This window comes from Lipophrys pholis (assembly GCF_963383615.2).
Source record: "Lipophrys pholis genome assembly, chromosome: 10".
Classification (NCBI taxonomy): Eukaryota; Metazoa; Chordata; class Actinopteri; order Blenniiformes; family Blenniidae; genus Lipophrys; species Lipophrys pholis.
Genome location: NC_137640.1, coordinates 4089903 through 4102506, shown reverse-complemented (window position 1 = coordinate 4102506; position 12604 = coordinate 4089903). Strand labels below are relative to the sequence as shown.

Below are 12604 nucleotides of genomic sequence, written 5' to 3'. Positions count from 1 at the left end.
GAACAATTTACTGCAGCCAAAACTAGTATCACTACCACCTGAACATACAGAAGGAGGCTCTATGATTATCTATAGGCACTTCTAATACGATGAATATTTACTAATAATATATTGCAACACGCTACAAAGCAGCAGTATAATAAATGGACATAAATACTGTGAACCAGAAAAATACGCAGCTTTAAAGTGTAATTTTTAAAAGTGTAAGAGTTTTTGTTTGATCTTGGGAGCCGTTTTCAAAAACTTTTAGACGCTCGTCTTATATTAAAATATTTGTTGCCTCTGTAGAAGTGGAACCCTGATATCTTTTAATCACTTTGTGATTTGAAGTGCTTCTATCTGAGAAATGAATAACTTTGGAAACATTAAGAACATCTGAGAAAACCAAATTGTGAGTTTTGAAAAAATAAACAAAAAAACAAGAAGCAACACACAAACACAAGTGAAAACACAGCTTGTGTTATTTTAGGGGAGTTTTTCCTCAAGGTCTCGGTGAAGGGGACGGGGGACGGGGGGGACGGGGGCGGGGGGGGGGGGGGGTTCCTATTGGTTCACAGGAAAAAGGCGTCAGCGCAAGAAAACAATCAGAGGATGTCTAATGACAGGATCCGATGAAAACACGTCTCCCCCTCTCATTTGCCCACACACACACACGCACACACACCCACCCACACACACACACACACACACACACACACACACACACACACACACACACACACACACACACACACACACACACACACACACACTCCTCGTTGTGAGGAATATCATTATCGGCTCATGACACACACGGGAAACATCCACAGGACCAACGACGACGACGACAACGCGAGAAAGGTCGACGTGCAAAAGACACAAATCACAGCCAAACGTGTCAAACGTGTCAAACGTGTCAAACGTGTCAACGCATGTCGCTTCATTTGTTCTTGTTACAGTAAGTTTAAGACATGTTAGGTCCTGACAGAAGCTTTTAATGATTTTACTCCATCTTTAACGGAGGTGTAAAACGTCTCAACATTGTTGTCATTTTACAATATAGAATTATATTATATTATATTATATTATATTATATTATATTATATTATATTATATTATATTATATTATATTATATTATATTGATAATCATTGTCATAGTCATAATAATAATGCAAACAAACAAGACTCAGGGGGCGGGGATCGACATACTTTTTGGTGTGTGTGATTGGGTCCCCTGGCACACACGCAGGAAGTGGTAGTAGGACTCCATCTCAGTGATGGAGATCCGAATGGTGGAGTAGGATTGTCCAGGTTTACCGCAGTAAGGACAGCGAGGCGCCAGGGTCTGGTGCTGCCACTTTCCTCGATGATCCATCTCCAGTCAAAGCTCCACATAATCACACCTTTACCTTTCTACGGCTCAATGCTTCTGCTCGCGGCTACACACACACTCACTCCGACAAAATACGCAGATTTTCTTCTACGATACTCCAAGTGTCCTTGTATACGAGCCGTTTCCTTGGTTCCGCCTGTAGTGTGACTTAGTCTTCCAGTCATAATCTCTGTGCAGGAGAGTAAAGCCTATTACGGGTCATTTACATACGCCCTGCCCAGCCACGATGACAAACGCTGCGCCAACCTGCCAAGACCTGAACACCATAAAGGTTGTTTGATGCTCGACGTGCGGAATCAGCGTGAGAGAACTCGAGTGCCATTTACACGACACGCGACTCCCGCTCCCAAACTGCAGGGGGCAGCGCGTCGCAAACACACTTCCACGGCAGTATTAAATTAGAGCTCTTGTGTTTTCAGTGTGGATGTGCAGCTTTATGCTTTTTGTGTCTTTAAAACCAAGTCTTCGCTCCTCCTCCTCTTCAGCCCCGCCTTTTTTTCCGCACGTCAGAAAAATTCACAGACGAACGGAACGGTGACGTCCGTGTGAACAGGTCCGGCGTGCGGAGCTCGTGGACGCGTCAAGCATAAAACAGCCTGAACAGAGGTGGAACCTTCTGACGTCAGCTTGGAGAGCCGGGAAGCACTGAGGCTCCGCCCACGCGACACACGACAGGAACCGCATCGTTTTGGGCCGATCATCCACACGGCGCCGGTTCCAGGGTGGACAAATTTTGAAAACGCCACTTCAGCGTTGATGTCATCGCCTCTCGACCCGATAACCTGACTTTTACCCCTCAGCACTCCGGAGATTGTCTCAATCGAAGGCTGTTTCTAGTTTCTAGACTCTGCTTCGCAATAAACGTCACAGAGAAGCCAAATTGTGATGGACGCATACAGTCTCGCCTACAGGATCGCCCCGGACACAAGTGACCTGTGCTACACCTCCAAAGACGCTTCGGGCCCATTCACCGCAGAACGCCACTGGACAAGCAAGCACAGCGTTTTCTAAACTTTTTGAAAAGGCGGCACCAACTCCATCGACTTGGAAAGGCCGGAAACGCTGCTACTGGTCGTGCACTCCGTGGCCTTAGTAACTAGTTCTTCTGCACATGCTCAGTAGATAAACAATATGAACAATGTTTTCCTCCATGACTCCCAGTAAATATCCTCCTGGGACTTGGTACTTTTATTTTGACAGTCGCCGTATTAACAATCCAACTTGGTTGTCTGGCCACTAGAATGTCTGTGTTCTCCTGTTGTTTATGTTTGTAGTGTATTGTTCTGTAGACAGCGCCAACTAGTGGCACAAACAAAAATGCAAAAACAATGCGTTTTCACTTGAGATGTTTTCGTGTTTCAAAATTATCTCACAATTCAATGTCGCCCTCACAAAGTCTATTATGACACTAGATTTTTATTTGCTCATCATATTTGGCATGAAGAGTCACGTAGTCGTACTCTACACAAAGTATTACATTTACTTTGTGTAGAGTAAATGTAATACTCTTCATGCTGACAACTCTTCTTCTACTTTCAGTTTCTTCTACTTTCCAATCACGTCTGCGTCACCTCGTCGGATACGACAAATGAATACGAGTGAAAAAAAACCTCAGAAAATGCTCAACAAATTATAATATCCAGTGTTATATTAAGGACATTAAGTTTTATGGATGCTAGGTTTACATAGACGGATCGTAGCTCAGAGCATCAAGAAAAACTATTCATTGCCTGATGTTCGGCTGTCGACAACAATATCATTTCATATGAAAATACATGAAATCTGTCACACAAGAAAACTGTGTCACAAGTTGTTTTTTGTCGCTTTGATCACTAAATGTATGTGAACCCCTCCCATTAAAGTTCACCCTGAGTTTTACGTATCCAACCGACTTCCTGTTGCTTTTAAAGAATTACACCGGATCAGGTTTAATAACCAACAAATGTCAAACATCTGATCGACATGAAACTACAACGTTAACATCCAGACGACTACTTTTACTCAGTGACACCACTCGACACTTCACCTCATCTATACCGGCAACACGATTAATCACTTTAGACACTGAAAGAAATTAACCGACAGCAACAATCACCCCTTTCTAACTGGCTGGATGATCCCAACACACACACACACACACACACACACACACACACACACACACACACACACACACACACACACACACACACACACACACACACACACACACACACACACACACACACACACACACACACACACACTCCCATAGCTGGGCTCCTTCTCATGAGGTGTTAGTGTGTCAACGGGTCTAATCTCCATCAGTATTCCTGGCAAAGCAGCAAGAAACAAGACTTTTTGCACACACACACACACACACACACACACACACACACACACACACACACACACACACACACACACACACAAACACACACACAGCCGACACCATCAACACTTACATATCACTGATCCCATCTTGCTGCCGTCCGCTCGGTCAAACAGTGTGAACGATGGGCCTTAGATCGATCAGCATCCAGTCGAGCCTCCCACCGCGCGCACACTCTCACATCCACAATCTCACACACACACTCCCATCCACACAAACAAGAGTTGTCAAGACTTCTAAGTCACTCGTACCATTGCAGGACCGGCCCGCCTCTCCCTTCACTGGGTAAGAGAGCGAGACAGAGTGAGTGAGAGGCAGGGAAGTGTGTGTGAGTGTGTGTGTGTGTGTGTGTGGGGGGGGGGGGGCTCTCCTGGCAGCCTTGTGACGAGCTTAGCCCAGCTTGGTTCTCAGCACAGTTTATACAAATATCCCCAACAATACTCTCATACGGCGGCGGGACTTCCCCCCCTTCCTCCTTGCATCCTTTTATGTTTATACACACACACACACACACACACACACACACACACACACACACACACACACACACACACACACAACAAAATGATTTACAAGGGCTGTCCACATTTTTCTCTTTTGTTTCTTGTCGTCACGTCATGCTTTATAAATAAAAAAAGAAAAACCTGGGAAAGTTCTCCTGAACACAGAAGCAACGCTCACTCCAGGTATTTACAGTAAATAAGCAGCAAAACCCAGATGGAATCCTTCACGTTTCCTTCTGAGTGGCAGGATTTCATAAAACTGCAGGGTGGAGAGAATTAGAAAAAGCGAGTTGTGATAATATGCGCAGCTGCAAATGCCCGGGTGTCTTCTCTCCAGGTGATTTCCAGGCTTTCTCCCACGATCTGGAATAACCGAGGCTCCACATCGTGGGTTGTCTGTTTCCACGGCAGCGGTGCTACGAGGCAGTGAAACTTTGTGCACCCAAAGTGGAACTTTTTTTGAAAAGGAACAACAGCACCAACTAGTGGCCCAAGATGGAGGCTAAATCATTTTTCAACATCCTTTTCTGCTGTTTCTGTGTAAACGGACATCGTTTTCAAAATGTTACCGTGTAAATGTGAAACTTTTTCACTTGAAATAAACCGATGGATGGATGGATGGATGGATGGATGGATGGATGGATGGATGGATGGATGGATGGATGGATGGATGGATGGATGGATGGATGGATGGATGGATGGATGGATGGATCACAAGCTCATGCCAGACGATTGCAACACGGATTTAGATTAGATGGAAAAACGTCAATATGGGATTTAAATTGTCAAACTCAAAATTGTAGAAACAAAGAAGTGGAACAACTCGAGAAAATCAAACGAGTGTGGTTGAGCTGGTTTGCACCTTCCATTCGAATGTATGAAATAACAGACAACAACAATGAATAATGAATTTGCTTTTCTCCATTCACATATTCCTCGCAGTGTTTTCCAGGGGTTTGAAAGTACTGGAAGACGTGTCGGTGCTTTTCCTTTGGTCTTGTGCTGAAAGAAAAACTCCTGTGCTTCATCCTGATGAATCTACATCCACAAAGTGGAAAGTGTGTGTTGGGTTCTGTTACACAAAACGACACGACTTCACGGTGAGCACACCTTCTCACACAGTAAAACAGGCAAGTTTGCATAGGTCATTAAATGTTATTTATTTCATCCTCCCACGACTAAAGTCAGCAGGTAATCCTCTTACTGTCGTCTATCCAGAGCCTTCACTTCAGAGCTTTTCAGACTATAAAGGTCCAGAGGACTAATACCAAGTGGTAAGTTACAGCTGAGTCACCGTTTGCCTACAACACATCTTGTGTCGAAGACAATAGGCCGTATCGTCCTGCAGACGCAAAGCCAGAGGACATTTTTCTTGTAGTTGGTTGGTTGGTTCTTCTAATTCCTCATTATGTCTGAATTTGTCTCAGATTGTGCTCGCTCGAAAATATATCTTGAAATTTTGTTCCACATGTTGGCACAAGAACTAGGCAGAATATTCAGACTCCGCTTACACGACAACCTCTCGAGTGAAATGCGTCGTTTTGAAAGTCTAAAAAATGTATGTAGTTTTCATGTTGGGCCACTAGTAGGCACTGTTGGTTGTTTTTGTAAAGAAACCACACACACACACACACACAAAACAATACACTATAAACACTAGCAGTGGGAGTACACGGACATTCTGGTGGACGGACGACCAAGTAGGATTGTTGTTACGGTGACGGTCGACTATAAAACAACCGAGTCCAGGAGAACATAAACTGGGAGTCATGACACTCTGGAGGAAAACATTGTTCTTACTGTCCATTGACTGAGCATGTGCAGAACAACTCTTTACTGCAGGCGCAGTGCACATGCACAGTAGCTGCATTAGCCCGTCTCCACGGAGAACGAGCCTTAGCATCGTCAAACCAACAAGGAGGAGCAACAACGCAGCTGATTGGTTGTGACGATCGTCACTCTCGACAAGCCGAAACACTTAAATAGCTCACCAGCGTATAAAACCCTCCTGTTGTTTACTTACTCCGCTTTGTGCACACTGGATGTTTTGTTGATTGGGTTTATTGAAACGTTGGCGCTACACTGCCCCCTGGTGTTCCGACGAGGTGCAGACGCTCCTCTCCTCTATAAAGACGAGGAAAATATGACATGTGGTTGTTTGTTCCCACAGTCTTCTCAAACTTCTTTTAAACTTAATTAGGAAAATGAGAGAGGAGTTGAGCGCACACCAACGAAAGGTCCAATGCTGACACACACACATGACAAAATCACAACTTTAAAAGGACACTCTGGTTCTATATGCCTTCATAATGTACCGGGAACCACTGAAGTTCACGCTGCTGAGCATGATTTCCGGTTGTACTTTCACAATCCCGGCTTATTTATGGTAGCTTGAGCACATTCAAATGGCTCACGCAATAACTTGCATTGGTCATGAGGCCCGACGGATAAAATTATGGCAGGTCGTGGTGACCTCACCGGGGACGACCTTCCCCTGCCTGATTTAAAAACCCAGTCAGAGACGATGTAAGCGCGCCACAGCGAGCAGTGACTCAGTCTGGGATGCGTCAGACTCTACAGCCTGATGAATAATTGATAGGCAGACTGTCCCCGCCGGTCGACAGCTGAAGGGAACAGATGCTGTTTTCCTCTAGTTTCCTCTGGAATATAACGACGGTAAAACATAGACTCGGGGGAAACCCAAAGTTTTTTTTCGGAGATATACAAAAGTCCGAATCAGAAAATGTACCCTGTGTATATTTGTCAGCACCGTCAGCTTCTTAACGTCTCAGACCCGAGCATCATAAGGTCTCAGGGACACATGTGGCCAAACAGATGTGCCCGACTGGCCTGAGACAAATTATGAATCAGAGTAGATATCGTCGCACCGATACCACTTTTTTAAAGGACGAGTATGAGTACTGACCTTTAACTAGCTGATGTTTAGCACAAGCTGGTGGCGCTGCAGGCACGCCACAGGGGGCGCCGTGAGGCATCTAGGGTTTTATATCACATGTGTGAGCCCTGAAACTCTTTAGCATGTAGCATGTAGCATTGCTCAGAGTCGCAGTTGAAGTCATGAGCGACATCGGACTAACTCTGGTGGTCCTAATGTCTGCAGTGATGACGTCGCTGGTGTTGCATGAACTATCTTTGAATTATTGATTATTAATTAATTATTATGACAAGCATGGTATCCGCGATCTATCTTGACTGACCTTAACGGAACAAAAACTCCCAAACTGTCTTTTGTTTCGAAGAAATGTGTCCGTGTATGATTACATTATTGGATGTAACTATTACATATCCAATTATTTTTTAATGTAATTACCAGCCAATAGTATAGCTGACAATTAGCTCAAATATTTTATCAAAGCAATGGTGAATTATTAAATTATCTACTTTATTATTACATTTAAAATTACCAATAACGATCATGATCATTATTGGAAAGTTATAATTGATTGTTACCTTTAAAATTAAGCTGAAGCATTATATGCATCATATACTATAATTTTAATCTTAAATATGCCCCGATACTGAGACCAGTCCAGTATGGTATCCGGTCCAATACTGCACGGCGTACTCGTGCTCCCAAAAGCTCCCTGATACAACCCGGTGAGTATTACCCAATGTCATGGGTCAGCAATGTAGGTAAGAGAGGTAATGAGAATAACAAACGTTAGGACGGAATATTAATAGGAGAGTGGTCTCCTCTAAAAGCTGTGCAGTGTACGACCCCCCACCCCCCTCACACACACACACACACACACACACACACACACACACACACACACACACACACACACACACACACACACACACAGTCCCCAGTCTTTGTTGTTGTGACGTCAAAACTTTATTCTTTCTATTTCCTCTTCCTGTCTAAGACACAGGACTGCTGGAGGAGAGGGGAGGGTCCCCATATCCTTTGGAAAGTGTGTGTGTGTGTGTGTGTGTGTGTGTGTGTGTGTGTGTGTGTGTGTGTGTGTGTGTGTGTGTGTGTGTGTGTGTGTGTGTGTGTGTGTGTGTGCGTGTGTGTGTTTCAGCTGGATGAAAGCCAGGTGACCAGTGTAGCTCACAACAACAGCGCCTAAACAATCAAACTGAGCCGCTGCAGCACGACAGTCTTTAAACAGGTCAACGGGTGAAATACTTTCGCTTTTGCATTTTTGTTTCAGAAAAGTTTCTCTGTTCATTGTGACAACGTTTTTGAAAATATGTCCGTTTATGCGTCAACGGCAGAAACGCTGAGGACGATGTAGTTCGCATGTTGGGCCACTAGTGGAGCTGTTGGTTGTTTTTGCAATGAAGCCACACACACATGCAGCAGAGAACAATACAATACAAGCAGTAACGATGTTTATACACGGACATTCTAGATAGACGACCAAGTTGAATTGTTCTTACGGTGACTGTCAAAATAAAACTACCAAGTCCCAGGAGAAAAAGGACTGGGAGTTTTGACACGACGGAGGAAACGTTGTTCTGATTGTCTCTACTGAGCATGTGCAGAACAACGAGTTACTACGGCCGTGGTCCACGTGACCAATAGCAGCGTTTCTGCCGTCTACACGGACACAGACCCAAGTGTTTTCAGAAAGTTACGTTTTCCACGGAGATGGAGTCAGAGCATTTTCCAAAAGTTCCACCGTGAGAACCGTTTTTTAAAAACTTAAATTTCTAGTGGCTCTGAGCACCGCTGTCATATAACACGACGAAGGTTTTGTTGAGGCAAAGTTGGAGCGTTTTCAAACAATTGCGTTTCCCTCGCTTCCATGACGACGGACTCGGCACATTCCCAAATGATTCTACCTTGGGGACCGTTTTCAAAAAGTTGTGTTCTTCCCCCTGTTGTCACGGAAACGGAGCCCGAGCGTTTTCAAGAAGATGCATTTTCAGAGGCTCCGAGCACAGTCGTCATGTTAACAGACAACCGAAACTCAATGAAAGTTTTGCGTTTTCGCTTTGAAAGTTTGATGTTTACACGGCGACGTTTTGAAAACGATTTCCGGAGAAACACTGAAAGCAATAGAGATAGCATTTTGTGCCACGAGTGGGTGCTGGTATTCATTTTTTGCAATGAAACTACACACACAGAGAGCAACACACTATAAACAGTCACATTGGGAGTACACGGACATTCTACTGGACGGACGACCAAGTTGGATTGTTATCACGGTGACTGTCAAAATAAAACTACCAAGTCCCGGGAGAATATGGACTGGGAGTCAAGACACTGGAGGTAACATTGATCTGATTGTCCAGCTACTGAGCATGTGCAGTACAACTGGTTACTACAGCCGTGGTCCGTAGCAGCGTCTCAGAAAAGCTTGGTTTTTCCCGTTTCCATGGAGACGGAGTCGGGGTGTTTTCTGTAAAAGTTGCATTTTCAGTGGTTCTGAGCGCTGTTGTCGTGTAAACAGACACCCGAAACGCAAGGAAAGTTTTTCATTTGCCACTTGAAACGTGAAACCGTTTCTCTGCAGGTGATGCATTTTGAGATTCCAAAGATAAGCCGGAATAAATCCAACAAACGGAAGGAACCGATCAAAGAAAACACAGACGATGAGATTAAACTGCTTTCCTGTCAACTATGAAAACAGATAAATCAAATCCATTAGAAACATATGGAAGATCCTCCCGCCTGGTGAACGCCACCGTGTCATTGAGTGTGTGTGTGTGTGTGTGTGTGTGTGTGTGTGTGTGTGTGTGTGTGTGTGTGTGTGTGTGTGTGTGTGTGTGTGTGTGTGTACTGTGTGCATTGATCCAGTGAAAGTGACACCAGCAGGTCGTGTGCGAGCAGTTAATAAATTATCGCTCGTTTCCATAGCAACGCTCCCCCCCCCCAACCCTGGATACTACGCAGTGCAGCGATGGAGAGCGCTCTGCTGTCGTCTCCAGCGTGGCACATTAACCTACTTCCCCGCCATGCCGGGGAAACACCCGGATGCAGAACCAGAAAGGACTGGGACGAAAGAGGAAGAGGAAGAGGAGGAAGAGGAGGAGGAGGAGAGGACGAAGAGGAGGTGGCAGTAGTAGGAAGGTCAAATGACAGAGATGAAAAGGATAAAAGGAGGTGAGATGATGCTGAGGTCGACTCTGAAGCTGCAGAATCAAACACTTCCTCAGAAATACTGCTCCCCTCTGCCCCGGTTCGGTCCCGCCCACCCCGTCTCGTCCGGCGGTCCTGATGAGAGGGTGCCGTCTCCCGGCCCGCTGCCGCCGCCCCCGCCGTCTGCTCTCGTTCTCCACCGTCACTCAAATTTGACGACATTAGCACCTCGTCACCACAGCGAAGGCACGTACTGTATCCCTTCAGCTCTCCTCCTCAGATCGTCCTCAGGGTGTTAAAAAAAAAGAAAGAAAAAAGAAGAAGAGCAAGCATCCCTCGCTCCAGGTGACGGCGGCCGGCGCGACAAAGAGACGAGCAGATGGGAAAAACGACTTACCGACATGAGTGATGACACACTGCACGCGCTGTAGCAGCTCCTGGACCGACATCTCGTCTTCTCTCAGCCAGCACAGCATCTCAGGGTGTGGGTTGCATCCACTCGCTCTCTCTCTCTCTCTCTCTCTCTCTCTCTCTCTCTCTCTCTCTCTCCACTGCCACACCTCCTCACGTCACGCTTCCGCCTCTGAAAATCTCCTTTTCGCTTCCTTGCCCGGCGGCCTCGGTCGTACAGGTTCTTTTATTTTGCCCCCTTCTTCTACATCTTATCATCCACCTGCTTTTTCTCTTTTTGTTTATTCTTCTTTTATTCCATCGAGCCCCTCCTCCTGCTTGAAATCCAATCACGGGGCGTGAGGATGACGGATGACCGGCGCCACTCCCAGAGCCTCGGCTGACATCCGGAAACACAAGAAGGAAGTTCTGGCGTTGAGACCCACGTGAGGAGAAAAACACGGCTGAAATCCCAACCAGTCCGGCCTCAAGACCACTGGAGCGACGACCCAAACTATTTCAGACAATAAATCAAAGCCAATTAAATGTGTGAGTCACAGAAACAAAACAGCCAAAATACGAGAGAGATATTATCGTGCTCTCCTCTTCAATTCTCCAAGAAAGAAGAATCAGAAGAACAAAGCTTTTAATCCAGAGTGGTGGTCGGGGTGACCAGGCGGGGACGTCCACTCTTGGTGGAGGAAGAAACCCGGCTGCTGCTGCTGCTGCTGCTGCTGCTGCTGCTGCTGCTGCTTTGATGATGCTCTGTTTGCTTTCATACAGAAGCAGTGACAGCCAATCAGATGGCAGCTGTACCTGCCTCCAGGGCGGAGGGAGACACATAAAGCCCAGGCTGGATGATTAGATGGATGGATGGATGGATGGGTGGGGTGGGTTGGGGGTTAAATGGAGCCTGGAGCTCAGCTGTGCCCGGACTGGAGCGCCACTTAATGGAACTGACTCCTGGTTTTCACAAACTAAACGGACATAAACAATCGTAAATCTGTCGTTTTGATTGACCAAAACAACACCGACTGTGGATTTCCCACAGAACAGAAACCTCCACTCGTCATCACTCATGCCCGTCCTGTGTGAGCAGAGAGGGATCCAGCTCCGTGTTTTACCTGAAGCAAACAATCTCTCCGGGCCTCACACTTCAGGGACCAGGGGGATTACCGGGGGGAGCGTTATTAGCCGGAGACATCTGGGCTCATCTCTCACTTTATCATCGCCCCACAGCCCATTATTCACATTATTCACATTATTCACATTATTCACCGTCTCATGCATTAGACATCAGAGGCACAAAGGCTGCCACACTGACGAGGGAATAATCCTGCGACGGTCCTCTTGTTACCAACCACAGAGGTTTTCTCACGTGTGCAACGTGAATTATTCCGAGTGTGTTTTTCATACATTTTGTTCTTTTGTAATTTTTCAGGTCTTAACCAACGCAACTGAAAGACAGAGGAGAAAGAAGGCAGACGGCCGAAGGCAGACGGCCGAAGGCAGACGGCCGAAGGCAGACGGCCGAAGGCAGACGGCCGAAGGCAGACGGCCGAAGGCAGACGGCCGAAGGCAGACGGCCGAAGGCCCCGTTTACACCGGTGCCGGGAGCCACTCAGAGCGCAAGGTTTTGAAAACGGCTCTCAAGGTGGAACTTTTTTGAAAATGCTCAGGCTCTGTTTCCATAGAAATGGAGGAAAATGCAACTTTTTGAAAATGCTGCAACAGCAAAAATGCAAGAGATGTGTGTATACGTTTTATATAATCACGAGTTATTTCTTATTCACTATATTATTCACTATATTCACTATATTTGGCGCAATCAAATTCATGCTAATGTGAATTTTTCCTCACGGATAGAAACTAGAAGGTTTATTTAGCTGTTACTGTTTGTTTGTTTGTTTGT

General features: G+C 45.8%; 1 protein-coding gene across 6 annotated transcripts in view; it reads right to left on the bottom strand.

Moving 5' to 3' along the window:
- mcf2l2 (MCF.2 cell line derived transforming sequence-like 2) overlaps positions 1–10781 on the bottom strand; it is a gene marked incomplete at its 5' end in the record, with an annotated part of 69334 nt that extends 58553 nt beyond the window's left edge. For 2 of the 6 annotated variants that reach the window (XM_080473364.1, XM_080473365.1), the window contains one exon: positions 1190–1519. In XM_080473364.1, the coding sequence (XP_080329490.1) occupies positions 1190–1355 (166 nt within the window). Of the gene's footprint in view, positions 1–1189; positions 1520–3817; positions 4085–10699 lie in introns of those variants that run through there. The other 4 variants (XM_080473360.1, XM_080473359.1, XM_080473368.1 and 1 more) reach the window with 4 other exon arrangements.
- Positions 10782–12604: the final 1823 nt, after the last annotated feature.